At 61.1% G+C, this 27,939-nt stretch overlaps 2 protein-coding genes and 1 long non-coding RNA gene across 8 annotated transcripts; 1 reads left to right on the top strand and 2 right to left on the bottom strand.

The window, feature by feature from the left end:
- Window positions 1-796: 796 nt before the first annotated feature.
- Window positions 797-19,877, bottom strand: TFEB (transcription factor EB). Of its 6 annotated transcripts, XM_030000656.2 has the most exons (10): window positions 19,764-19,808; window positions 19,627-19,682; window positions 6,268-6,512; window positions 5,935-6,189; window positions 5,765-5,845; window positions 4,930-5,050; window positions 4,686-4,742; window positions 4,145-4,220; window positions 3,825-3,972; window positions 797-3,481 (listed from the first exon to the last, which is right to left on the bottom strand). In XM_030000656.2, exons 3-10 carry the CDS (start codon window positions 6,460-6,462, stop codon window positions 3,041-3,043), a joined length of 1,374 nt encoding a protein of 457 aa, XP_029856516.1. In that variant the 5' UTR covers window positions 6,463-6,512; window positions 19,627-19,682; window positions 19,764-19,808; the 3' UTR covers window positions 797-3,040. The 6 variants fall into 6 exon arrangements, with proteins under 6 accessions (XP_029856516.1, XP_029856511.1, XP_029856513.1 ...); XM_030000651.2 differs by having other exon boundaries at window positions 19,627-19,877; XM_030000653.2 differs by lacking the exons at window positions 19,627-19,682; window positions 19,764-19,808 and adding an exon at window positions 14,616-14,916.
- Window positions 18,207-18,758, top strand: LOC115335251. Its single transcript, XR_003921401.1, has 2 exons — window positions 18,207-18,322; window positions 18,696-18,758. It is a non-coding gene; the product is annotated as an uncharacterized LOC115335251 (long non-coding RNA).
- A 2,192-nt stretch (window positions 19,878-22,069) lies between the features above and the next one.
- On the bottom strand, window positions 22,070-25,727 carry LOC115335173 (pepsin B-like). The gene is made up of 9 exons (XM_030000502.2): window positions 25,642-25,727; window positions 25,348-25,498; window positions 24,727-24,844; window positions 24,322-24,440; window positions 23,502-23,701; window positions 23,215-23,337; window positions 22,991-23,135; window positions 22,565-22,663; window positions 22,070-22,291 (listed from the first exon to the last, which is right to left on the bottom strand). Exons 1-9 carry the CDS (start codon window positions 25,719-25,721, stop codon window positions 22,139-22,141), a joined length of 1,188 nt encoding a protein of 395 aa, XP_029856362.1. The 5' UTR covers window positions 25,722-25,727; the 3' UTR covers window positions 22,070-22,138.
- Window positions 25,728-27,939: the final 2,212 nt, after the last annotated feature.

Below are 27,939 nucleotides of genomic sequence, written 5' to 3'. Positions count from 1 at the left end.
CCAGGCGCGGGCTCAGCCCCCTGCCCAGCCCAGCAGGAGACTTTACAAGCGTATTTTTTTTCCCCTTTCCTTGCGCTGGGCAGGAAGGTGCCCAGCCTGCAGCAGTTTTGCAAAAAGGAGGTGGGAATACCTTGCTCCGAAGGCTGCCTGTCCAGACCCCCAGAGAGGTTCTGCAGCACCCAGGGGTGATGCTAAGCCAGCCCCAGCAGCAAGGAGCGGGCAGCAAAGTCCCCCACTCCGCCCCACGGACCACCCAACAGGTAGAAAACGCACCTGAGCTCCCAGGACGGCTCCACCATCGCTCTCACCCAGCGCAGACCAGGATGGCCGCCGCAAACCTGCCCCCGTGCTCAGCCCCAGAGACACAACTCCTTCCAGCTCTGCTCTCCGGGGCCTTGTGACTATTATTAATTAAGGGGCCAAGGCTGGTTCCAATTAAGCAATCAGCAGACGGGTCAGCACCTCACAAGTCCCAGCTGTGCTCAGCACCAGGAGCTGTGGACCTCCCCAAAGCTCCAGAGGGACCCCAAAAACCCCAAACCACCCCGGGACTGGCTGAATGAGAGGAACAGCAGTGCTTCCCCCTTCTAACCAAGCCACGCTTTCCTGCAAAAAAACCCCTAGCCCCCAAGCAGCCCCCCAAATCCAGGGCAGCTCCCCTGCAAGACGGGGATGCTACTGCAGCCTGAGCTTCACGCACGGCCGTGGCGTCACTGGGGGAAAGCGGCTTCGGGTGCTTCGAGCTCCACGACCCTCCCTCCTCCGTGACAAGAAGAAACAGCCCACGCCGCAATGCTCCGGGGTGTTGTAAATAAATATATTTTAATGATTCTTCTTCCATTCCAGTTCATTCTTTTATACATTTATTTATAAAACAGTAGTAAAATTTTTTAATCAGAGCACAGTGCATTAAAAAAAGAAAAGAAAAATAAAACAAACAAAAACTCCAAAAGATTAAAAAAAATAATAATAATCCACAACTGTTTACTCATGGCCAGGGGAGACGCCGCGTCTCGTGTTGAGCAGCAGACGGTTCTGCGCCCCGAGCAGGGCGCAGAGCGGTCGCACGCCCCAGCCAGCCCCACACGTGCCGTGTACCACCAGCGAGAGCCCAGCAGAACCACCCGACAGCCACGATAATCCCAAGCGACCAGGGATTTCGCACGCCCGCCCTGAAGCGCCCGCGCAGACCCTCTGGTGTCCACAGATCACCCACGTCTATAGGTACTCGGCACAGCGTACGGGGTGCCACTGCCCTGCCAGGGGGGATTATTCTCTTTACAGGCACTAACGGCAGCGCACGAAGGATGCCAAGGCCTCCCGTGAACACGCAGGGTGAAACAGCCCCAAACCCACCAGCACACAGCCCGGAGCCCCTCGCCCAGCGCCCCGACGTCCCCTCCGCTCCCTTCCCTGCACCCCCGCAGGGCAGCGGCCAGACCCTGCTCTGCCCCAGCGCTCCAGGACACCTCCGACACGTCCTCCTTCTTCTTTTCCCCCTCTCCTCCCCACCTTCTGCACTTCCCCACACCCTCACGTCCGACAGGCACCTCTCCAGGGGGGCACCGGGGCTGTCCCCCACCTCGCAATCCCAAATCCAGCCACAAAGGAGCAAGTTTGTCCCTCCTTGGCTGGGCTTTCCCCTCGCGGTCCCAACTCCACGACATCCCCCATCCTTGGTCCAGGACGGGGTGCACCCAGTGACCCCCATCCCTGCATGGGCTCCCAGCCACGGCTCCCACAGCCCGGGGGGGTGATGCTGTGCTATAGGGCAGGATTGCAAAGGGGTCTCCTCTCCCCAGCCTTCCCTCCCTCTCCCTGAAAAAAGTCATGCGGTATTTTCCCTGTGAACAGCTTCTCTCTCCCCTGCTCAGCTCCCTCCCCGCCACCGGCCGGGCTGAGGAGACAGAAGATGACGCAGAGCCCAAAGCAGGTCCCCATCACCGAGCCATCCTGGCTAGGGAATGAGCTGGTGACACTGGGAAGAGAAATAAACCCCACGAGCCAAAGGCGGAGAGCAGCAGCTCAGGTTTGGCAACCGGTACGAACCACTCCCTGGTCCCCGGCCACAGCCCGGACCTCCGTGCCCAGATGTGGGTCAGGACATGGGCTGTCAACAAGTATCCCCCCCCAAAAAAGTGTAAAAACCCTTTGTCCTTCCACCCAAAGAGCCAGGGCTTGGTGTTACGAAGCAGAGGCACCTCTGCGGGGATGTCTCGAGGGAGGCTGAAGGTCACCCAGCACCATGCAGCCCTTTGTCCAGAGGCCAGCGAGGTTTCGGGGTGGTGGGTGCTGCCAAACCCCGAGGGGGTGTCCCCCCACAAGGTAGGGGTCACAGCAGGGGGTTGACTGAGCATCAAACACCCGATCCCAGCTGTTTTGGAAGCCTTCAACATCAACCCAAATTCCTAGCCTCAGACCCAGCTCACTCGGACGACATCCCCCCGTGCCCTGTGAATTAACGTGCTCCAATTAACACCTCTTCTCCCTCCGGCCCTGCGACCCGGAGAGGCAGCGGGTGCTCCGAGGAAGGAGGAACCGTGAAGGACGTGGCACCGTGAAGCACCCGCGGGGCTCAGAGGCCACTGCTGGGGACGCGGGCTCCCGGAGCGAGATGGCAAGGAGGCAGCGAGCCAGACGAAAAGCTCTGAGCATTGTCCCTCTCCTGCCAGGGACGCAAAGGCTCCTGCCCGCTCCGGCTCTGAGCCAGCACCCTGGGGAAGGGGTTCGGTCCGGGAGGGTTTCGCTGAAAGGCAAAGCAGCCGAGATCACGCTCCCGGGCTGGGGAATCTGCAGTCAGGCCAACGCCACGGCAAGTCAAGAAGGTCCGCTCCAGCTCCTGGCAAAAAAAAGCTTGCAAAAGACACGGCGGTACCCGGCGAGCCTTGATCCAAGACCCCCGTTGCATAGAGAAAAGGTACTCCTACGTAGATTCAAGTGCGCGGCAGGACGGGCTCCTCCTGCGAGAAGAGTGCCCTGTAACTTCACTAACCAAACTCGAAGGTCCAGTCCTCCCCCCCAGCGTCGGAGCAGCTCCTCGTCACAGCATGTCTGCATCCTCCATGCTGAAGCTGCTCCGGCGACTGCTGGCCTTGGAGGCCTCCGGGGACATGGCCGAGAACAAGGGGTCGGAGGCCAGGGGCAGCATGGTGTCCTGCATCAACATCAAGTCCAGCTCCTTCTTGGATAGGGATGGGAAGGAAGCACTGTGGCCGGGCTCCAGGCTGTCCGGGAAGCCCCGGGAGCCATCGTCGAAGCTCAGGCTGTGGGTAAAGTCCAGCTGGTGGTAGGGAGACTGGGGTGGTGGAGGCAGCGCCGGCTGCAGCTGCGATTCAGGGTCCGGGGGTGGCAGCAGCGGCTCCAGCGTCCCCTCGTCCCCACCGGCTTCTTGCTTGACCGCCTGCTGAGCCAGCTCGGCCACGTTGACGCCCGAGGGCGAGGAGGTGGGCAGCCCGTGGACGCGCGCCTGCATCTCCAGCTCCTGCCAACAGAGCACAGGAGGTCTTTTGGCGGGGACGTCGCGCATGGGGACGCGGCACGTGGGCATTCGCGGAGGTGGCAGGGACAGGGGGACCGAGAAGCTCACAGGGAAGGAGCCCGTGGAAGAGGTGAAGGATGGAAAATGGTGACCCATGCAAAGCTGAACAACACTCGCTGCGGTGACCTGAGCCTCAGACGTCTGGTTTGTCTGAAGACTTTGTTCCTGGTGACTTGACAGCCGTAAGAGGGAGGAGAGCCCCTGCCCATCCCTTTGGCGGGGCAGGAGTGAGCCGCTCATGGGGCTGGAGCAGAGCGGAGGGAGGGAAGAGCGCAGGGAAGCTCACCTGGATGCGGAGCAGCAGCTGCTTATTCGTCATCTCCAGACGCCGTGAGTGATTCTCCAGGTCTCGTGACCTCTGCAAGTCCTTCTGCATCCTCTTGATGTAGTCCACAGATGCCTTCAGGATTGTCCCTTTGTTCCAGCGCACGTCCCTGCGGTGCAGGATGGAAAAAGAGATTGCCACCTCCATCCCAGCAAGGTGTCCCCTCACCCCTGCTCCACCAAAAAGCCCCTCTGCAAGTATCGCCTGCCCCGGGGCCGAGGGTCGAGCAAGCCCACGAGACCCACAGTTATCCCAGCCCCGCAGAAACCACTGATACGTACAGGTCGTTGGCTTTGGGGATCAGCATCCCCAACTCTTTGATGCGGTCGTTGATGTTAAACCTTCGCCGTCTCTCGACTGCAGGGCGAGAAGAGAGGGATGGCGGTGAGGAGGTGTCAGGAGCAGGAGAGGCTCAATGTCCCACAGCCCCCACCGGCCACGCTGCTGCTCCCAGCTCGTGGGGCTGGGAGCCACTGTCGTGCCCCAACCAGACCCTCCGGAGTTGGGGGGCTCAGGATGAGAAACCTCTGGGGCCGACCCTTTGGCACCTTGCACCCATCCATCGCCCCGGCAGGTCTGACCTTCCCCCAGTGCTAACGAGAAGGACAACAGGGTGTCTCCCGCACTGCAGACATTTTGCAGAGCCGGGAAAGAGGGAGCCATGGCAGGGGGCTGTGGGGGTGTTTCCTGAGGGTGAGGTGGGCTCGAAGGGGAACCCAAGTCAGACGGAGGGGGAACGAGGATGAAGAGTGATGGGGAAAGGGCTGCAGGGGTGGGAGAGGGAAAGCCATGCCACTCACGGGCAGCCAGCACCGAACTCACTCAGGTTGTGATTGTCTTTCTTCTGGCGCTCTTTTGCCAGGGCTCGGCTCTCAGCATCTGTAACCAAGACCCACAACGTCACCCGGAGGGGACAAGGCTGCATCTCGCCCCACGAGCATCCCGGGCTGGTGTCGGAGCATCCCAGCACCCCCCAGAGCCGCCCTCCGCACCCACGGGGACAGGGCAGCCCCGGCCAGTTTTGGCACTCGCCGTCACCCCGCCAGCTCTGGGGCTGGGGACGTACCTGTCAGCTCTCTCTTCTGGGTGAGGTCGGCGGGGCAGGAGCTGCTGGTGACACCTACGAGAGAGGCCGTCACCTGGGGGTCCCCGCTATAGACATTCATGTGACTGCTGGACATCGGCAGCTGAAAACCAGAGGGACAGGCGGGTTAGCTCCATCCGGGGCTGCGGGACTGGGGTTCAAGCCCGGCTGCTTGGCCTCTGGGATGCGAGTGCGTAGCCCAGGCAGGTGTAATTGTCTTCCTGGGCCCTTAAAACAGCTATAATCAGAGTAGCAAAGAAAACAGGACTTCAAAGGGCACAGCTGATCCCCTCCCACGGCCAACATCTAAAATAGGGCAGATGAATCACATCCGAGAAGGGCTCGGCAGGATGAATCCCACTGGGAGGCACATGCTGCCGTACGGATCTGACCCGGGAGACGGCGCTGCTCCGAGGAAGTTTCTGGCTGGGAAACCTCTCCCAGCACTAACATCCCCCTGCGCTGCAGTGGACGCTTGGTCCCTCCCCGTGCCCCTCTCCTGTCTCTCTGGCTTTTTATGAGGGTTCCCAACTATCATTAAAGAGAAGAAGCTGAAGAAGAACTGGCTCTCGCCGTTGCAAAAGGATGATCTCGCTGCCTCCCTTCCCGCAGCCCCAGGTCCCCAGGGACACCCGTCCCAGGGACGAGGCTGGGTTTGGCTGGCACCCGGGCATCGCTGCAGGGATGTGGCAGAAGGACAGGTCCCCTCTGTGCCACCTCCATCCCCAGCAAGCATCGGGGTGCGGGACAGCCCCGGGCCACTCTCCCTCCCGCAGCCCAGGGTCTGGTCTTTTCCTAACGCGCATCAGAGACTTACTGTGTTGGGCATGTGGACTTCGGGGTTCATATAGCCCAAAACGTCATCCAGGCGCATGATGTCATCGATGACCTCATCGAACTGAAAGGGAAAGGCGTAAGGTGCCAATGGGCTTCTCTGCCCTTTCCGGCACCTTCGCCTCCCCCAGCAGCGTGGTGGCACCTCCTCACCTCCCGCTCGGGGTTGGAGCCGATGTTGAGCATGGCCATGGGGCTGTTGGGCGCGCTGTTGCCCGCCGAGGAGGACACGACGTGGGTGGGTCGGACGCCGGGGGACGCGGCGGGGGGTGGCTTGGGCGAGTGGCTGACGGGGCTGACGTGGGCAGCAAACTTGTTCCCGTAGGTTTCAGAGAGATAAGCCTGAACCTTCTTGTCCCGTGACTTCTGGAGGTGGTACGTGGTGGGGTTCTCCAGGTAGGACTGAACCTGCAAGGAGACAAACCATCAGGGGTCTCCCACATCACCTCGGCCCCGGGGCAAGGGGGACACCCCCCAGCACCGTACCTTGAGGACCTCTCCGGGCACAGGCGGCGGGGACTGGTAGTGGACGGGGGTGTTGATGGCCGGGGTGGAGGCCACCGGCATCCGCTGCTGCTGCATGTAGTTCATCATCATCTGCTGCTGCACGCGTTCCCTCTCGGCCTCCTGCTGCGCTTGCTGCTTCATCAGCTCCATCCGCAGGCCGATGCGGGACGCCATGGCGCACCAGGGGGGTGGGACGCGGGCGCCCGCTGAGCACGGAGCTGAGCCTGAGAGGGGGACACGGCACATCAGCATCAACCTCTTCTGCAGCAGGGAAACTGAGGCACGGGGAGGGAGCAGACAGCCCGGAGCACCCGTACCAGCCAGTGACTAAGCCAGGACAATCGACCCAACGCCAGACGGACGGGTCTGCCCTCCTGCCGCAGCTCCCCGTCATGCCACCGCTCTCCCTGGGGACGGCTGGGCCACCCCTGGTGGGGGGGGGGACATGGGGAAAGCAGGGAGCAGCCGGGACCCCGCACCCGGCGAGTGTGGACTCACGTACCGCCGGGTTCAGCTGGAGCGTGCTTTGAGCCACCAACTTCCAAAACACCGGAGCAAAGCCAGAAGGGCCAGGAAAAACCAGAACCCGGGAGTGGAGCGAAAGGGAAAGAGAAAGCAAGGGAAGAGCAGGAAGAAAAGGCCGGCGGGTGCCAGGAGCCGGAGGCAAGCTTTAACCCTCAGCCCCGCTGCCCCGAAACCTCAGCTCTGGCACGGGGCGAACAACGCGGCTTCTGTGCGGGGCCGGCACGCGAGCGCGGAGGCCGGGGGGGGAGGCGTGCGAGGCCCCCGCACCGCACAGACCAGCCCTTGTTCCCCCGTACAAAGGGGACGGCGGCCCGCGGAGGGGGGGAAGAGGATGCCGGGGTGAAGGGAGCTGCCATACCCAGGGCTCTCCGGGACACGACGACGGGTCTCCACGGGGCTGGTTTCCCACACGGCGTCGGGATGGGGATGCGGGAGATGCCGGGCGGGATGGGGGTCTGGACCACAGCATCCGCAGGGTGGGAGGGAAAGCGGAGCACGGGACCCAAAGCAACCGCTGCCAGGGGAACGGGCAGGAGCCAAACAGCCGGGGTTTGCTCTGCGGCAGCGTAACCTGACAAATCTGGAGGGTTTTGCTAGTTAAATACAATGCGTAATTGCAGACAAAGGGGCCACGGCGGACACAACACACCGGGGTTTCGGTGAGGCATCTGATACGCAGTGCCACGCGATATCCTAAGGGGGAAATTAAATCAAGCCAGCATGGACAGAAATACGATTACATGGATCAAGAGCCAGCTATTGAACAGCAAGAGAAAGGTAATTAATTAGACATGGTGGCCCATCTGAAGGGGGATGGGAGAAGAAGAGCCTGGGACAGTTATCAATTGAAGCTTCGTCAAGACGGCTGTCGCAAACGGCCTTAGAGGAGGGCACAGGGGAATGTTTGAGACGAGCAACAGCAGAGCCCTGGAAAAGGACCCAGCGATGCCGGGGACAGCCCGCAGCGGATAAAACAAGGCTGACGGGGGATAAACCACAGCGGATGCACACGGCAGATGTAATAACTCCAAACATTAAGGGCAGGGTGAGAAGAAAAGCCTCCAAGAGCCACGAGGAGACGGGATGAGCCATCGCAGCGTGGAGGGACCGATCGTGCTTTGCAAACCCGGCTCACGCCGCACAGCCGGGGCACGGCCAGGGCAGGGAGGGCGAGAGGCGCAGGGGCCACGCAAGATGGCCATTTTCGGGGGGGGGGGGGGGTCCAGAACTGGGGAGAGCAGGAAAGGGATTTCAAGCCGTGCATGGGAAACTTTGCGGTCAGTCCCCGTGTTTGCAAGCAAGCAGCTACCCGTGGCCCTACAAAGCACCGTGAGCAGCAGCAGGGCTGAGCGTACCCCGCGGGTGGCTGCACGGGGACCCCGGTTCCATGGGCGCAGGGTGGGGGGACGGGACGGGGAGGAGGAGGAGGAGGAGGAGGAAGCCCGAGCAGCCGGCACCTCCAGCACTGGGGAAACTCGGTGTCAAGGGTGAGGACGGAGCTGCCCCGCTGCGGAGCTGGGAGGGTCCAGGCTTTTCTCAGGAAGGGCAGCCGGTACGGGGGGACAGGAGGGTGTCATGTGAAGTGTGCCAAAGCATAGCCACCCACGGCACCCACTCACCCCCACTGGCCCGGGTCCCACCGCCCTGCCTGGCTGCAGGACCCCCCCGCTGCTCCCTTATAGGAAACGGGGATGGGGGGAGTCGAAAGCGCTGCCCTCTCCGCTGGGAAGCTCCCAAGAAGGGGAGCTGCTGAGGGTGAGGGTGGGGAAGGGTTGCCAGAGCCGGGCCCGATAAGGAGAGGGGGGAAATTAGGTCAGGTTTAAAATAACCTGCTTGGTTCTGCTTGGCTTCCCCCCCGCCCCCCGAAACGTTGAGCAGCTTCTGCTTTCACTCTGAGTCAGCCCGGCGGGGAGAGTGGCAGGCGGGAGGGAGGCAGCCGGCAGTGGGAAAGGATGGGGACCCGGCCGGCATCACGGTGCAGGCACCCCACCCCGGGGGACACGTCCCACCCGGGGACACGTCCCGCCATCCGTTGGTCCAGGGGAGCAGAAATAAAGCACGCGGGATGGCAGCTCCATCCGGGATGCCTGTTATTCCTGAGAAGGCGAAAGATGTTAGCATCCTGGAAAAAGCACACCCAGCGGCTTTCCCGCTGAGCCGGAGCCGTCCCCGCGCCAGGGGCAGCTCCAGCTTGGTCCCCACCCGGAGGGGACCCCGGCAAGGGTCCATCCCGGTGGACGGGCAGCAGCTTGCCTGGCTCCGAGCGGGCAGCACGGCCGGCCAAGGCATGTCCAGGCATTGGGTTTCCTGGTGGGTGCTGCCAGGGCACCTGCTGGGCCAACGTCCCCATCGGTCACGGAGAGGGACGAGCAGACGAGGGGAGGGAGGAAGGCATCGGGGGGTCCGGGGGGGTCGACGGGGCAATGGGAAGTGGATGGAGAGGGAGAAGAGGGGCTGAAGGCAAGGAAGGTAGGAGGGAGCAGGGGAAGGGTGGACGGCCCCCAGCAGCTCTCCACATCCCGACTCCACCTTTCCTCTCCGGAGAGCGGGGACCAGCGGCAGTGGGGGACGCAGGGAGGCTTTTCCATGCCTGGAGCAGCCGGTACCCAGGTGGGCCCTCGACCCCCCTGCCCATAGCACAGGGTGTGCTGCCCATTGCCAACCATCGGCGGGAGAAGGCACGGAGCTGGGCTGATCCTGACCCCGGCTGCAGCCCCCAGGTCCGGGGGGGGAGCCCAAAGCACCAGCCCAGGGTCAACCGAGGAATGCAGGGAAAAGGGACCGATTTCCCAAAGGAAACTCTACCTCTGCTCCGAAAACCCTACGACCCTGCCCCTACTTCCTTGGGGTGGGGGAAAAAGCTAATCCCACTCCGTTGCAGGATTGCATCCTAAAGCCAGAGCAGCATTTCGAGTGAAAACCTCCCCAGGTGCTGGAGACCGGTGGGCTCCATCAGCGCCTGCGGGCTGTCCAGGCACCAGCCACACTCCACCACCGCACACCAGACCCACCGCTGGGACAACGCGCAGGGCCGGAGCCAGGGAATTAATCTCCCTTCAAAATATCTCTGCTGCTATTTAGCGACACGGTTATTTCTGGACCTTTCTTGCTTTTCCTCTGGGGGTGTTATTTCATCAAGAGACCAACACGCTCCCCCCACGCCGGGGCGGCACTCGGGGGTGGCTCCAGCCAGAGGATCCCCAGTGCCACCCAGAGCTGCCTTGTCCCCCGCAGGACTTTGCGTGGCCCTGAGCTGTCCCCCGTCCCCACGGGAGCCCAGCATCACTGCAACCCAGGCTGCCGATGCAGTTTATAAAGCGACAGCCGGTGGCGCGGGGTCGGCTGCTCAGCAACCGCCGGTACTTTCTGGAGTGACATCGGGTGCCGCTCCGCAACGCGTGAACCGCTGCGGAGAGCCGGCGTGGGGCACCCAGTGCCACCCCAAAGGGACAAAACACCCGGAGCCGCACCGCCGTCCCCGCGCCCACGCAGCACCCCGCCGCCTCCTGCCCAAGCGCATCGCTGCGCCCAGGTGTGGGTTAGAAATAAAAGCTGCCGTAAGGCACTTTCCAGATTTAGCCCTTGCGAAATACAGCGGGATCGCGTTACCCTCCCTGGGCAGCCCGTGGGGAAGCGGCATCCACGCTGCCTGTCCTGCCTGCACCATATGGGCACACAAACACATATAGAGCAAGTGCAGCGCATCTCCTGCCCACTCCCTCGAAAGCCGAAGAGAGAAGAGGGGGGGCGATGCCCCACTCAGCCCCGAAGACGGAGCTGAGAACCCCCAAACTCATTGCACCGAGGAGCCGCCGGCCCAGCCCCGCTCCCTCGCGTGTGTTTATTTCCTGGTCGATTGTGGCCGTTTATGAGCGGAAAAATCAATCGGCAGCTTCAGCCAGGAGCGGGGACCCCCAGGGAAGGAGGGGAGCTGGGTTGGGGGCCACGCTGCCCACCCACCCGCCGCTCTGGGCCGCTTCATTGACAACCAAGAGGGCAGCGAAAAGGAAAGGGAGAAGAAAGAAGTGAAAACAGCTCTCTGCTTCTTGCTACCGACAGCAAGCGCCCGCCGAGCCTTCCTTCCTCGTTTTTCATTTTCAAATGCCGGGGGGTTGGGGAGGAGAGACGCGGGGACGGCGAGCGAGGGAGCCCGGCGCACCCCAGCCCGGGCAGGACCGAGCACCCACCGCCGTTTCGGGGCAGGCAGCGGCTGGCTGGGTGCAGGCAGCCGGGAGCCCGGCGGTGTTTGCTCCGGACTGAGATTTCCGACGGCACCGAGCTACCACCCCCCGCCGGGCACCCGCAAAGCCACCCCACGGGTGCCCGCAGCCCAGGGACGGGCTCCGCTGCCACCCCGCCGTGTGGGGAAGGGGGACGATGGGGCAGGGGTTACCTGGGGGTGGGATGGCGGCACCGGGGGGGCCTCTGGGTGCCAGGGCCAGCGGGTCGCAGCTCCTCCGTGGTCCTCGCCGGGGCCAGCCCCGTGTTTCCTCATTTTCAGGACCCTGCTTTTAAGGCAGCAGCAGCCACATGGGTTGCGGAGGGCGGGGGGGGGGGGAAGTTGCAAAAAACCTCCAAACCTGCTTGTTTTTCTCACTGCAACACAGGAGTTAGCAATCGAGCTGAGAAAAAGCGTGGCAAAAACAGATGCAGCCACCACCACCGGGCTCTCCGGGGTGCTGGAGCCGAGGCTGGGTCTGCCCCATCGCATCCCCTCGGGAGCTGCAGTGCTGCCTGCAGTGACATCCCTGCCTGCAAATACACAGAGGGGCAAAAGCCATCCCTTGTCACTCCAGAGGATGGTACGCAGGGATCCCTCACCCTCCGTGTGCCCGGAGCGAATGCAGAATAAGCACCAGCATTATGCAGCCGGATTCGGCCCCGCACGCTGCTGGGCAGTACGCGGGGTCCCTCCGGCACCCACAGCCGGTCCCCACCAGGACGGCAACACCAGTGCTGGCCAGCACCAGCCAGGATGGCAATGGCAAAGCCAGAAGATGACAAGGACGCCTGTGTGACGCCCCACACAGCTAGCACGGTGCCGGGGACCCCCCCCCCACATCCCCGTTATGCAAAGCTGCTTTGCATCACGTCCCTGTGCTGGCTGTACCACCGTCCCATGAGGACACCGCGGCACGTCCCCGAGCACCCTGAGCAGATCAAGGTCCCCTACCCACCCCCCCCCCCGCTGTGGAAGCTCCCCCAGGTCAGGCCGGCAAGCCACTGCCATGTCGTCCCCCCCCACCCCAAGCAACGCAGCTGGCACCCATCCGCTCCTGTGCGGCTAGGACCGGCCGCGCGGCATCTCCTTTGGGGCACTCACCCTGACTTGGCAAGGCCACCACAGGGGTGATTTATGCCGTGCCAGCGTACCCATGGTGCCAGGGGTCGGGTAACGCCGGCACCCGGTGGGAAGAAGGCTGGCGTCCTTCATCTTCATGCAGAGGAGCGCACGGCGCTGTGGTCGGCAGCCCCAGAAAGGGGCAGCGGGACAGCGTCCAACCCGGGGTATTAGGAAGGGATTTCTCACCTAGCCAAACCCTAGCCACAGGGCAACCTCCATCCTTGGAGACCCTGATCTAACGCCAACGTTGGCCATGCTTGGGGCTGGACCAAGAGACTCCAGAGGTCCCATCCAGCCTACAGCCCTCTGGGATGAGGATGGGGTGGTGGGAGAGGCAGGGAAATGGCCCCGTTTCCAACCCCAGAGAGTAACAGTGCCCTCCCAACCACCCACCCAGCAGGCAGGAGTTGGGTCAGGCAGGAGATGGGTCAGGCAGGAGATGGGTCAGGCAGGAGATGGGTCAGGCAGGTGGACGGCCAGAGCCACCCCAGCCCCGTCCAGAGCCGCCTTCCCCGTGCGGCGAGCACGCAGCCCTGAAAGGGAGAAGGAGAAGGCGGAGGGACTTGGCAAATAAAAGCCAGGGTCAGTTGACAACGCCAATGAGAGACTGAGTCACCGGGACTGTTTTTAGCCCCGGCATCTCAGAAACGTGGACAGCGGCGTTGTTAACAGGCACTTGGGTCAGAGGCCAAATGTTTTGCCTTCCATGCGTTAAATACCGCTCCTGGAAGCGACCCAGGTATCCAGCACAGTAAAAACATTAACGCCAAGTCTTGTAAGGCAGCAGGACCCTGGCTAAAGTGGTCCCCAAACTGCCCAGGTAAGCTTGACTCACCAGGGAGGTAACAGGGACCCAGTGGAGGAAAAAGCATCAATCCCTGGGAATCAAAAGCCAGGGCTGAGTGTCCCTTGTCACAGTGTCACCCCCAGGGCAGAATAAATGGGGTCCATAAAAATGCCCCCTGGTGCCGGTGGTGCCAAGGTATATCCATGAGAGCCCACCTGCGCGTGGCAGCCGTTGTGGGGTTAATAATACGCAGCCTAGCTCCGATGCCTCTCCTTCACCCCAAAAAGCCTCTCCTTCACCCCAAAAAGCCCCCTCTGCCCGGCACGGCACAGCTGGGGGACGGCATGCGTGCCATCACCCCAGCCGGGCACGGCAGGTGGAGGCTGGCACCCGCGGGCCAGGTCCAGGGGCATTCCCCGGAGCCGGGCTGGGGGAGGCAGGGGGACCCCTGGGACCCCACCACAGAGGGGCCACATCCTGCTTCTACGGCCGCTCCAAACCAGAGCAAAAGCCCTGGGTTTTTTGGGTGGTTGGCACGATGCGGGAGCCCTGATTGAAACATCACTGTCCGACTGACCATCCGGGGAATTCACAGCCCGCGAGCGCAAACAGCCCGAGCCAACAAGTTCCTGCCCTCCCCTCCCACCCCCCGCCCGGCAGCGGCAATTAAAAATAAAAGTGTTAACGGGCAGAAGGACGTTCCTCGGGCGAGGATGAGCCAACAGCAGCGGAGGGGCCGAGGACACGCTGCAGCCCGGCACCACCCCGGGCTGAGTGATTAATCAGCCCCGTATCGTGTCCGCCTTTCAGCGACGAGGCGAGGAGAGGAGCGGGGTGACCTTGGAGGGGCCTCGGCCGCGCTGGCGAGGAAGGACGCGCGGCCGCACCGCGTCCCGCTCACCTCGGCGAAGGTCGCGCGCTCCCAAGCGCGCGGGAGAGCGCCGGGAGCGGGGGGCCCTGCGTGCAACCCACGGCCAAAGAACAAACCCCGTCCTGCTCCACCGCGGGCTGACTCCAGGCAACTTGGGTGTTGGTTGTTTGTTTTTTTTTTAAAATAACTGCATGAATGAGCAATAAGGGGAACTGGCAGGACAGCATCATCCCTGGCCCCCAGCTTGGTTCCAGCAGGGCAGATGCAACGTACCATGGCGCCGGGATTTAGAGGCACCGCGTGTCCCGAAATCCTAGAGAACGCCCCGGAAAGTGGGGACGCTCAGCAAAACCAGCCCTTGAGCTCCACGCGCCCCGAGTCCACGGTGCCACCTGCCACGAGCAGAAGGCGCAAGGTGACAGCACCCACCCCGTGCCCCCCCACCGGTGCTGGTGGCGTTCCCAGCGCCGCCCCCATTCCTCCTTCCTCCCTCCCTCCCACCGCGGCCCCGTGCTACTGGAAGGAGGTAATATTTATAAATACGCCGCGTCCAGCCCCCAGCGCCCGGCCAGGAGGCTTCTCAGAAGGCAGATTTCATGTAACCGTACCGCTGCCGGCAGCCCCAGCGCCGTGGCCGCCCCATCCACGGGAGCCACAGCTGTTCCCCGGCCCCAGGAATAAACAAGTTGGGGACAGCCTGTGACTTGTCCTCCCAAACAGCCCCAGGGCCCTCCCCGCTGCCATCCCGGCCCCAGCAGCACCCATCACGCCCGGGGGAGCACCCAGCCATCGCCGCTTACCCGCAGAGGAGAGGTTTCTCCTTTCCCCCCGGCTCAGCCTGGCACTTTCCTGCTCCGTGAAGGTCAAACTCGTCTCTCGGGAGCCCCCGCTGCCAATCCAGCCCCTGCCCTGGCACCGTGCCGCTGCAACCGGGTCGGGTCCTCGCTACGGGTGCTGCCGCCTCCCCGGCACGAGTTACGCCGGTTTGACCGTCTTGGAGCCCAGAGGGTTTTTTTTTCACCCCCCCCCCACCAGGCTGGGCTTTCTCCAGGCGAGATCTTCGCCTGCCCCGAGCCTGGAGCGGTCCCCGAGGAGCGGTGGCGGGGCCGGGGCTGAGCATGGCACCCACCCTGCTGCAGATAAGGCGAGAGCTGCAGCCAGCGTCGAGCCCGCTGGCACCCAACCTCCGCTCCTCCCGGGGGGTTCGCAAGCCGGGAGCGGGGAAATGCTCCCTGCGTGCCAGGCGGCTGCAAACCCTGCTCTGCCAGCCCAACGCGGCTGCAGCCCCCTTATTTCCTCCTAAAAATTCCCCATCCCATGTGATTCCCCCAAAATCTCGAGGAAACAGGCTGGGCAAAAGCCAGACCTGCTGCTCTCGCTTGTCCCTAAGGCTCCAAAAACTCCCCTGCCCATCCTCAAACTCATTGCCAGCCGTAGCCACCAAGGTGTCCCAGACCGGACCCTGCACTGGGGAGCACCCACTGCCCCTCCGCTTGCTCCCAGCGTGGCAGTGGGGGGTCTGAAGGTGCCCAGGTTGGGTGCCCCCTCGGCCCTGGTAATTTCAGCAACCGGGCGGTACGGCAGCAGCTGTACAAACTCAAACGCTGCACGCTGAAAGGAGAATTTACAACCGAAGCAGAGTCCCCGCATAACACTGTGCCGGGCGGAGGGGAAGGGGCTCAGCCAGGGCAGGGTGATGGGAAACCTTTGGCTTCACAACTGTTTATACAAGAAGTAAATCACTTTCGTTAATAGTGTGCACGTATGGGAAGGAAAAAGAGGGATGTAACTAGCAGGGAAGGATGCTGCCTGGGCGTTTCAGGTTTATCCGGAAAGAAAGTTGCACTGATTTAACTAAAGGAGGGGATTTAAGCAGACAGCAGGGCGTGGGGAGTTTGTTCAGAGTTGAACGCACTCGTAGGAAGGGTGACAAAACCCCGGGAGCAATTCTTAGAAGACTTTTTAAAAATAAGATGGTACAGCCTCTTTGCAAAGACTGGAGGGACCGTGGGGCTGGGGCGGGATGTGCCACTGAAAGACCCTGAACCCTCCCCAGGCGACCCCATCCAGGCAAACCCACCCACCGCCCGCTGCAAATCGCCTGGGCCGCACCGCGGTACTCGTCCCCATGCCCCATAGCACCCACCTCCCCAAAATGCCTCCCAGACCGCCCGCCGTGCCTCCAGGGCATTTCCCGGGGGGCTGCCGAGCTCCGTCTCCATCCTACAGACCTACAGCACGACACAAGCTCCCGGCAGCCAGGATCCGGCCCCACACCATCCTCCCAGGCCAGATCCCCCACCACCACGACATGCCAAGCTGCTTCTGGTGAGGTTCTTCCAGGCAGGCACCGTGCAGCCCTGCTCGCCTCCATCGCTCACGTCTCGGCCCTCTTGCGCTCTTCCTCTGCCCACAGGGAAACGGTGTGGTTTCTTTACTCTTTCTTTTCTTTTTGTAATTTAATATTTATAGCTTTGCTCCACTGCCTGTTCGTTCAGCAGAAGGTGAGGGGGAAGATTTTTGGAGAAGGGATGGCTTCTTCAAAGGCGGCTGTCAGCATCAGTTGGACAGGACCGGGGCCAGCATCAGTGCCGGGATCACACCCATCGTTCCCGGTTTTCTCAGCAATGCATCGCCTTCACCTCCAGCCAGCTCGTGGGTCTCGCTGGAAGGCGAGGAGCAGGAACCAGAGCTCATCCTGGAGTGCAGAGCTCGCCCTCCTGCATCCCTGGGCTGACCGGGTCGTGGGACCCTACATGCATGCAAATCCTTAAGGAAAAGCTGCTCTGACCGAAACCCAAGTACCAGGCACCAACCCTGCGGTGGGGCACAACCTTGCAATGAATCAAGGGGAATCATCGGGGCTCTTTCTGGACATACCAGTGGGGGGGAAAAAAAAAAAAAAAAAAAAGATGAGCACGTATTTCCTGTGCGTTCACGAAGAGATCATCCTTTTCGTCCCTTCAAGCGTTACACCACCAGTGCATTCCCCTGCTTCGGCCGTGAGGGTGACAACAACCGCGGCTCACCCCGGGAATCGCCGGCTGCGGGGGGGACGTGCCCCGGCCACCTCCGCACCGGGACCGCACCGCGGCTCGGCAAAGCCCGAGCTGCTGCTTCCCTTGGGCTCGACGGGGTGATGCCACCACAGAAAGGCCACCGCGGGATGCCCAGGAGGCTGGAGCCGGCACGGCACGACGCGGTGGCGGGCACACGTCGCACCTCCGAACGCTCTCTGCTCTTTTACAGGGCTGTAAAACACCCAGCGCTGGCTCCTGCGGCTGCGGAGAGCCCTGTAAATCTCCCCTCAGCAAACAGAGGGTCGGGGAAGCCGTCATGAAAACAGCTGCCACGGGTCAACACCGGCACGGGCTGCGGCCACGGCATGCCACGATGCTGCCCCGGGGACGTGCCAGCGGCACGGTGCCACTGCCGGGCTGCAGCGCCCACGCCGGGGACACCGCTGTGCTCCTTCAACCCTGGCGAGTCGCTTCCCCTCGGCCCGGTTCCTCTTTGCCCGGGGAGCGGGATAACCCCGTGCAGGGCAGTTACGAAATGGCTCCTTTTTGGTGGGTGCAGCTGGAGGTGTGTCTCCCCGCCCCCCCCCCCCCCCCCCCCCAAAAAACCAAACCACAAACTCCAGGTGCCCCCAGGGACAGAGCCCAGAGGTGATGGGGATGTGCCGTGCCTGGAAAGCTCCGTCCCTCCCCACCATCCATCTGCAACCCCCCAGGAAAAGAGGGAGAAATGACGATCCAGGGCTGAGATCCCCCGCCGTGCCATCACAACATCAAGACCCCAGCACCCCCCCACAGCACCCCACGACACGGGGAAAGCCACGGCGACCCAGAAGGGTGTTTCTACCCCCAGTACACGTGCTTTTGGGGGGGGGGCACCCCCGGCATGGCCTCCCCAACCCCATTTCTCTGCAGTGGCTGTTTCTTTCCCCGCAGGGCTGTGCTGCTCGGGCTCCACGGCCACCCCACCCTCAGCCCTGAAAATGTCCCCCCTGCTCCGATGATTCATCACTTTGTCGCTCACGCACGCAGGGCTCTTCCCTTTCCCCACAGCACCACCGAAAACCAGCAAACGGGGAAACCTCGTCACGGCAAAAGGCAGTGGGGCAGGGCAGGGGGGGAACCAGGAACACACGTGCCGTAAACTCGGCGCCGTTGGAGCGTGGAAAAAGAAATAAAGACCTGGCTGGAATCACAACCTCCATCCCCAAACACCCGGATGCTGGAGTTGTAGCCAGCCCCACCCCGGAGCGGTTTCCTACTGATAAGGGCAGGAGGCAAAGCCAGCATCCCTCGGGAGGCAAACCCGGCATCCCTCGGAAAACACGGCCGGCTTTCCTCCCCAGCACGTGCCACTCGCAGTCGCCCACCGCGGCCATCGGCACCCACCCCTAGACCCTAATTCTGGTGGTTTCTCAACTTCAGCAGCCCAATTCCCAAAGGCCCGTTGGTTCCGGCACGGTTATCCCTGCCGGATTCCCCGGCAGCAGGTAAGCGCAGGCTCAGCTGCCACCGGCACCCGCAGCAGGGAAAAACCAGCCCCGCTCCCTCCTCCGGACGCAGGAGCAGCCGTGCATGAAGCCAAGCAAACATGGCAGGGGAAACTAAAGGGAAGGGGGGGGGGGAAGAAAAAAAAAAAAATCCCCTAAACTCCACACCTTCGCTGTCTGCTCCACACTCTGCTGTTATATAAAAAAAAAAATCACTAACTCCCCCCACGCCCCAAGGGCCGGGAACGCGCAGAAGCGCTGCGATTCCTGGAAACAGGCCCTGCTTGTCCCCGGACCTGCATGGGCTTATTTATTTATCTTAGAACAGCACAACAATAACCACCATATTTTCTCTCTTTTTCTTTTTTTTAAGGAAATTTCCCCATCATCTGACTCACTGCAGCTTTAGAGGACATGGGTATGAGGGCTGTCGTAATCCTTCCTGCTTCGCAATTAATTCATGAATATAATTAATCGGTGGCCGTAGGTTAAGCGCAGCCCCCTCCTACGCCCCCGCCAAACTCCTGCTGCTCCAGAAGAGCAAATTGCAGGCTGCGGGGGTGGGGGGGGGTCATCTTGGTGATCCCCTAAAAGCTGTATGCCATGGGATACCCCAACTCTTCCCCTGCCTTTTGCAGACCCCCAAAACAGCAGGGCTGGGGGGCAGCCAGCTCGTGGGGGGGGGACTTAGGGGGGACACCCATTCTCCTGCCCCCCAGGCCGGGAGGGATTTGCACCCTGTCCCGGGGGGGGGGGGGGGTGCACGAAAACCCCCGAGCAAACCCAGCGCTGCGGGTGTCAGCACCGAGGGCCGGAGCATCCGTGCCTCAGTTTCCCCACGTGGGGGATAAACGGGGCGGGGGGGGGGGGGTGTTACGCCGGTAAAGGCGACCCGGGCAAATCCCCTCCGGTTGCCGGAGGGCTCGCAGCCCCTGGGACCCCCGGCCTTTCGGGGGGGGGCACCCCTAAGGACCCCCCCACGACCCCAAGCCTGCGCCTCAAGCCCGGCAGCGCCGGGAGCAGCCATAGCCCCGGCTGGAGCCTCCTGTAAGCGGGGGCCGCTCCCGGGGGCGGCGGGGGGGGGGGGGGGGGGGCGCGGGGAGACTCGTTATTATTTACAGCAAAAGAGGAGGAAAAAAAAAAAATAGAAACAACCCCGCGGCTGCGAGTTCAAAGCGCCCCGGGATTGGGGCAGGAGCGGGGGGGGGGGGCACCCAACACCCACCCCAACACCCCCAAAAGCCGGGCTCCGACCCGAGGGGGCCCCCGCTGCACGGCTGCCCCCCCCGCCCCGCTGCACTCACCCGGCGGCTGCGGAGCGGAGGCGAACGCCGAAGGAAACAAAGTGGCTCGGTTCGGCTGCGCTCGGCTCGGTTCGGCTCCGCTCGGCTCGGCTTCGGCTCCGCTCGGCTCGGTTCGGCCCGGCTCGGCTCGGTTCGGCGCCACTCGGCCCGGTTCGGCTCCACTCGGCCCGGCTCGGCCCCGCTGCTCCCGCGCCGAGGGAGGGCAGCACTGCCCGCCCGCCCGGCCCGGCTCGGCGCGGCTCGGCCCGGCCCGCTCCGCTCCGCGGCACGCCGGGAGCTGTAGTCCGGAGCGGGGCAGGGCTCCCCGCGCCTGCCGGGACTTGTAGTCCCCCGCCTCGGCCACGGCAGAAGTGTGGGTTAGGTGATTTCCTCCCCCGGAGCGGGCCAAGAGGGGGGGTGCCGGGGCGGGGGTGAAGGCAGGGCTGGGCCCGGGTCGTGCAGCGCCTTGCACCGGGGTCGTGCAGCGCCTTGCACAGCCGTTGTGCAGCCCCTTGCACTGGCGTCATGCACTGCCCTGCACAGGCATTGTGCAGCTCCTTGCATTGGGGTTGTGCAGCCCCTTGCACTGGGGTCGTGCAGCGCCTTGCACAGCCGTTGTGCAGCCCCTTGCACCGGGGTCGTGCACCGCCCTGCACAGGCATTGTGCAGCCCCTTGCACTGGGGTCATGCAGCCCCTTGCACTGGAGTTGTGCACTGCCCTGCACAGGCATTGCGCAGCTCCTTGCATCGGGGTTGTGCAGCCCCTTGCACTGGTGTCATGCACCGCCCTGCACAGGCATTGTGCAGCCGCTTGCAGCGGGGTCGTGCAGCGCCTTGCACCAGGGTTTCGGAGCCCCTCGCACAGGCGTTGTGCAGCCCCTTGCACTGGGGTCATGGAGCCCCTCACACCCGAGTCATGAAGTGCCTTGCACTGGGGTCATGCAGTGCCTTGCACTGCGGTTGTGCAGCCCCTTGCACCCGGGTTGTGCAGCCCCTTGCACAGCCATTGTGCAGCTCCTTGCACCCGGGTTGTGCAGCGCCTTGCACGGGGATTTCGGAGCCCCTTGCACTGGGGTCATGGAGCCCCTCACACCCGAGTCGTGCAGCTCCTTGCACCGGGGTCATGCGGTTCCCTGTGCCAGGGTCATACAGCTCCTTCCACCAGGATCGTGCAGCTCCTTGCACCAGGGCTTTGCCACTCCTTGCAGAGGGATCACGCAGTCCCTTGCACGGGTGTCAGAGGCTTGTTGCGGCCGCGGAGGGTTAGCAGCGACCTGGAGACGTGCAGGGTGGTGGGGGAGCATTAGCAGCGTGTGCCGGCTCGAGGAACGGGGATGCTTGGCCCCCTCCAGACGGGACCCTCGGGGTCTGGCAGCTGCCACGGCAAACTGGGTGGGGAGCGTGGAGCTTTTCGTGGGAGATGAACTCTCCGGGGATTGGGGGCGGCAGCGGGACGGAGCGCTGGGGACCCTGCCCAGCCGGAGGCAGCAAACCCCGCTGCACCCCGAGTCCCCAGGGCACGGTGGGACCCTGCCACCGGGCCGCCCCTGGCAGCAGGATGGCATTTCTCTCTCCGTGGCTGGGAACTCCCCGCTCTGCGGGACCCGCCATGGCAGATTTGGCTGGAAACAGCAGATTTAACGGGCAGTCACATGCCCCAGCGGGGTGACTGTCATCTGACTGGGAGACGGGTGTCAGACAACGGGCGGTGGGCCCTTCAGCGCTGCATCTCCCGTGCATTGCCTCGTGCTGGACCTTGAGGACCAGCCTCTTGGGTCCGGTCTGGGCACCCGGCGCTGGCCCGATCTGTCTGACGCTGCATCCAGCAGCTCCTCTTGAGGGGGTCCAGACACCCCAAGCTGTGGTCGCATCCGTGTCCCAGGCACGCCACCTCCTTCCTTTTCATCGCCCATCCTTTGAGGCTGCAGCAATGAAGAGATTTACCCCTCGAGAACAAAAGCAGGGCATTTTCCTCAGCCTGAGTGTCCTTGCATGACACTTTTTAATCCCTAATTTATTTGCAAATACGTGTGGGCAATTCCCCCAAACCTAATGAACCGAGAGCTGTTCACACACAGCTCCTTGTTTCTGCACATCCTGCTTGAAACTGGTTTCTGAAGCCTCCAGCAACCACACCAGCTCAGCCCTGGGGTCCCTGAGCCACAGCTGAGCACACGGTGCAGCCTGAATTTCTCCTGGTCATCCCGGTTTCCCAGCCAGCCCCAGCAGGGATCCAGGTCCCAATCAAAAAGGTGACCCCAAATTTGTCATTCCTGCAAATTCAAAGGCTCCGTGCACATCTGAAAGCCCATGCAGTGCCTGGAAACCTTGACCATGAACTCAGATTCTGTTGTTTTATCAGGAAGAGCTGAGCCAGATTCTGCTCAGCCGCAGCCAGATGAGACACGAGGCAGTTAGATTTGCAGCCCTTTATTTACTACAGAAGATTTGGATACTACTCATCACCACAGGGGTCCAAGGGAGGATAAGGTGTTGCAGGGACAAATTATCCCACGGGTGATGCTCAGCATCCCTAGGCTGACAGGGCAAAGCCAACTCTGTTGTTGGCTATGTCAAAGATGGAGTAATACTGCCGAAGGAAGATGTTGCCGAGGATCCAGAGCGGCTGGCCGCTGGAAGACGACACGTATGTGCTCTCGACTGCGACGGTGCAGACGCCGTTGTTCTGTCAGGGGAAAAGGAGCAAATTTCAGTGCCAGTGAGTAGCGCGGGGAATTTGTGCTGCCCGTGCCTTCATGGCTGCTTTGGCTGGGAGCAGGATTAGACCCTCCTTACAGTCACATGCAGGCATGCAAAAGCACCGTGAAATTGGGTGCTGGGAAATATGGCACTCAGGCTGCTGGAAGCCTCTGCGCTTGAAAAGAAACTCTGACTTTCTCCTGGGCAAAACTGCCCTAGGATGGCAAACGCCTGCTGGGAATGGTAAAATCACACTTACGTTTAAGACGTAGACCGAGGGAGGCAGCACTAACTGGGTTCCGCTGATGACAAACGAGAGGCTGGGCATGCTCGGGACGTAGTTGCAGTTGACGACGAACTGCAAAAGAAGCAAAGATGGACAGAGGGGTCAGGACCCCCGGGCTGGGCACCATCCTTCCTCCAGCTGTAATCACAGCCATGCTCCCTAAGGGTCAGCGCAGCTCTGACTGCGGCAGGGCTGTGCTGACCTTGGGTTCTGATGTTTGGAAGAATTATTTTTATTTTACACCACTGCAAGGGGAGATACACCACTGCAGTGTTGTCTCAGGTGAGATGCTTTGCTCCAGAGATGCTGGGAGCCCCCCATAGCTCACATTACCACCCAGATGTGTTCTCGTCCCACGGCACCAGCCCCTTGTGTGTGCAGGGCATCCTTCCCACCTACCCCGTCCTCATTCTCCTCCACACCCAGCGCCTGCAGGAAGGCTGACATGTATTGTCCTGGGATGGTCAGCAGGAACGTCCCAGTGTCCACAATGCCGTGACAGCCTTGGCTGCACCAGCCGGTGGCTGACGACCCGATGGCGAACCTGGAGAGGGCAGCAAAAAAGGCATCAGAAAAGGCTCCCCCTCTCCAAAACCCGCTCCGAGCTGCGGTGCAGCACTTACTCCTCGATACCGATCTTCCAGTACACTTCCTCGACCACAGGAGCCCACGTAATCTCCCCGGAGTACAGCTGGGGGTCAATCCCTCCAAGGATGACTTCCCCGCCGTAACTATATGTCGGGTTGCTGGAAAGACACAAAATTAAACCCCAAATCAGGCAGGCTGCTCAGTAGAGAGCGGTGTAGCATACAGGTGCGTGGGGAGATCATGTGGATGGAGAGTGACTGAAGAAAAGGGTGGATCCAGGCTGTGTCTATGCAAGAGAGAGACCCGCTGTCAAAGGTCTCACCGTGAGAAATAGAAGCTGAAGATGGATTCGGTGAGCTGGCTCTGCTGCATCATGTTCTGGATCAGCGTGTTGTAACCGCTGATGGCGATGGCCGGGTAAGCCATGCCCAAAATCCCATCAAAGTCCAGGTAGTAAAAGGGGCTGCTGGGCTCATCCAGGGTCAGGCCGAACTCCTGGTTCCTGACAATGATGTTCTGGATCTAGAGGGAGAGGAAAGATGCTGGGAGATGCCAATGTTTTGGACATCCCCCTTGACAGCAATATCCCACCAGGGAGTTTCTGGGGAGAGGCAGGGGTGGCCAGGAAGTTCACAAAGGTAAATCTGCACTGAGAGGTGCTGAGCTCTTCCCCATCACAGCTGGGAGATGGAGTTGGGAGCAGCCTAGCTCATAGTCTTTGTCCCATCACCCTTAATATTTCATAAAAATACCCACAAAAACTGTTTGCCTCAGTTAAATTAGTTTAAAATCGCACTTCCACCACGTGCAAGTCTCACAACAGAACTTTTCTTACGTCCTGTAATGACAAAGCTCAGCCATCAGCATAAAAAGCAAACACCTATGGCCAAAGACATCCCTTAGACCAAAGCAGTGATAAAAAGCCCAGAGGACTTGAACTGAGTTTGGTTTTGTATCCCAGTCTCCAAGTAAATTTATACTGACACACCATAAACTCAACATGGGAGATTCAGGCACTACTATCCAAAATAAGAAGGTACTTTCAGCCACCCTCTAATTTTTAACTGAATTGGAATGATCACAACTGGAATCACTTCTTTCCCTGATTGCAGCAACTCACCAACACATCAGAAGTCACTTACTGTCACGGTGTCGTACCCCAACACCACCGACACGTCACCAAACCCATATCTGAGGGTGTAGGTCACACCGATGTCCGAGAATGTGGACGACTGGCTGCTGTTGAACCTGTTATGATTCACTGCACAGAGAGAAGGTCACAGCCCCCAGGTCAGATCCTGCCCTTGGTTCAGCATCCCCGTCCCCACAAGGGCAGAAATCCCCAGCAAAGGGCTTCACGGGGAAGGGGTCATCCAAAATCAGCCCCGTCGGTGCCACCGAGCAGAGATCAAACGCCAAACCCCATCGGCTCTCCCTGATTTCCCCGTCATAGCTCCAGCCCGCAGCATGCAAGGGATGTCCGAGAGCGCTGAGAGGTGGGGACCCCCAGCCCCCCAGCACTGCTGTGTCCCCCGAGGGATGCTCACCGCAGGCTGGATCCTGGCAGTAGGTGGAGGGCACCCACAGGTTGGCAGAGCCGGTGTCAAAGATCACCAGGAAATTTTGCGGAGGGGTCCCGATGCTGATCTCGCCAAAGTAGAAGGACTGTAAACGAGAGCATTGGTGGATTTCTGTTTCTGCCTGGTATTTTGAATGAGAGTTCTCAGCTCTCTGCCCTCTGCCAGCTGAGAAACCTAGACTGTTAAGGAGTCATAGTAGTAAGGTAGTCCTTGAGTGCATCCAGGGCAGCTAAAGCAGAGAAAGGGGCAACAATTTGCCTACAATGTAAGAAAGTCAGCAGCAAGGCCAGGAGTAGTAGATCTGCCCTATAACCATCAAACTCTGCTTTTTCTGAGATGGGAAATCAATTCAGGTTAAGACGTGCTGCCTCCTGCCTTCGTCTCCCAACATCACCCAGCCCTCAGAGCCGGGCTACAAAGACGGCAAAACTCCTGCCCATGCCCAGCGCAGCCCCTCCGCCTGTGAGCGGGGAGGGAGCCGAGCCGCCCGCTGCAGAGCATCCCGCAGGCTGCCAGGAAAGCAGGAGGGCATCCCCAAAAACCAGAGCCAGGTGGCTCAGAGGAGGAAGGAAAAGCTTTAATACTTACGTTCAGGTAGTTTGTTAGCGTTTCGTAAGCCACGGCATCGCTGAACTGGTATTTCCTACCGGGGTCCCCTTTGAGGCCCTTCAGGACACCCTCCGGCACCCCCTTCTCTCTCATCAACTCCCCCACCGACTTGCTTTTCCTCAGGGGGATCCTGCACGGGATGGAGACGGCACCGAGAGATGCTGAGTGGCCGGGGGGGGCCCCATCCACACGCGCACCCCCATGTGCTGAGGACGAGCCCCGCTCTGTGGCCAGACCCTGCACCCTCGCACCCATCCCGGCCCCAGGGCTCACCTCACTATCCCCTCCCCGAGCTGGAGGCAGAGCAGGGCTAGTACCAGCCACCTCATGGCTCTGGGTGCCGGTGAGTCCATGGCCGTTCCTGCGCTACCTCGGCCAGGGCAGGGTATATATAGGCAGGAGCTGTGCACAGCCCCTTGCTCCCGACACCCCTTTGCTCTATTGCTGCACCCACCCAACACTAACGCTTGCGGTGTGTTTAATCACCGCAGCCGCCCTGATTTTGCCTCTTTACGCAGTTGTTCGGGCACTAACAGATTGGCCAGTACCGCTGATACCGAGACCAAATATGTGGCATCTGATAAAAAGCAAAATGCTGTTATCAAGAAGTCAGAGTATTTTCCTCTTGCCTTCAGCACCAGCTTGACCTTTCCAGAAAACAAAGGCAAAACACACCCTTTATAGCAAATGGAAATTTGTGATGCTGGCGTTCCTCTTTTGACCCATCCAGGCAGCCAAGGAAGTGCCACGGGCCAGCAGTATTTCTTCCATCCAAATCTACAGACTGTGTTATATCCAATTCCCTCAACACAGCTAGCAGGAAACAGCAGGGGTGGGTTTTCAGCCCAGCTCCAAGCCTCCTGGGTACCAGCACGTACCCCCAAAACCATGTCTCTTTCCAGACATTTGTTCTTTTGTCATCCTGCCCCTTCTGCCCTCCAGCTCTGCTAATACCCCCCAAAGAAGCTGAGATGGGGGCTAGAAACTGCTCACTATAGTAGCCCTGAAAGACGTAACTGGCCTTTACCTGCCCAGTCACAACCACTCAACCATCTCCAAAAGATGGATTTGCTTTGATTTGCTGCAGTTTATCATCTGTGTCGGAGTGACACCAAGGGTGCTCAGGTCACACATCTGGTGCGTTAGAGGTGATGTCTCCCATATGCTTTGAGTGATGCTGGTCATTCCCAGACTGGAGAGATCCAGGGGAGCATGTAGTTTGGCACTCATTTGCAGGGGATTTTTAGTCGCAGGAGACCCTTTCCTCCCCTGGGAAGGTGCTACCAGCCTGCCAGTCCCTGCCAGGTCGCTGAGGACTCATCCTGGCATCTGCTACCCCGAGGACGCTGCTCAGCCTTGTACTGTGACGCCGGGGCACTCACTGCCTGCAGAAACTCTGCCATGCACTGCCGGGGAACAGTGATTGTCCCCACGTCCCCATCACTCTGGAAGCCTCATCTGCGCTGGCTAGTGGCCTCATCTCCCACGGAAAAAATCTGAGACAGCCATGGGAGGTTTTCTGTGCAAAGCTCTCAGCAAAGGAGCCCCAGCTGGACGGAAAGCTCGAGGCTGCTCAGCCCCCTCTGCCTGGGGGACGCAGCGCTGGGCCAGCTCCACCTTCACCATGCGCTTCAACGTGTATTGCTTCGAGCACCCGCCACACGCTGTGGTCCTGCTTCCATTTCGCCGGGACCAAAATCTTTCTCCGGATCTGAATTGACCCCCACGGGGGGTGACCAACATACACACCCCAGGGTGCAGGGAGCAGGCAGGGGTCCGGTCCCCGGGGTCGGGCAGGAGCAGCCCCGCTGTCCTTTGCCGTAGGGCACTTGCAGCCTCCCCAGTCCCCGCCAACACTGGGGCCGGACCCCAGCAGAGCCTTGCTGCTTCCACCCGAGCTGTCGGCGTTGGACCGGCGCTTTGAGCCTGTGGCGGCTCAGGAAACCCCCCCAGCGCCCCTTCCTCCTCCATCGCATCCCGATGGGTCTGCCTTTGCTTGGACAGATCCTGCAGGGAGCAAAGGGAAGAGCAAAGATCAGCAGGGACATGGTCAGCCTTCGCCTGTGCCTTCCTGCCACCGCTGCTGCCAGAGCAGCTTCAGCTCTCAGAAACCTCCCCATTTCGTAGGGTAGGAGAAATGCCCTTCCCTGCTATCCCTGCCTATCTAATCTCCGTCTCGCTGCGCTCAGCCTGTGTCAATATTTTGACACAAAGCACAGAGGAGTTTGTGTCCTTTCTCTGGTGAAATGACAGAGCTATTAATATATCTGATAATGAGCTCCAATGATAAAGAGCTTCTAAGAAACAAGTTTGGATCCTGGGAAAGAGCAGTGTTACCCGAGCTTCTCCCGGCCAAGGTGTTCCCTCTCCCCTTTGGCCACAGACCATGATTCCCGATACTCCGGGCTGTTGTTTTACCTGACTGAATAGCCCCGCTTCAGGATTTAGGGGTCATTTGGATGTCATGGCTAACCTAATCTGGCCTCATATTCCCACTTTGACTTAATCACGGGACTTTGTTAAACCTTATCCAGCTGCAAGGAAGATTAGTGGCTTCCCACACGCACTTCT

The sequence above is a fragment of the Aquila chrysaetos genome, chromosome 24 (genome assembly GCF_900496995.4).
Source record: "Aquila chrysaetos chrysaetos chromosome 24, bAquChr1.4, whole genome shotgun sequence".
Lineage (NCBI taxonomy): Eukaryota > Metazoa > Chordata > Aves > Accipitriformes > Accipitridae > Aquila > Aquila chrysaetos.
The sequence above is the reverse complement of the archived record's forward strand: the minus strand, read 5'-3'. Positions and strand labels throughout refer to the sequence as shown.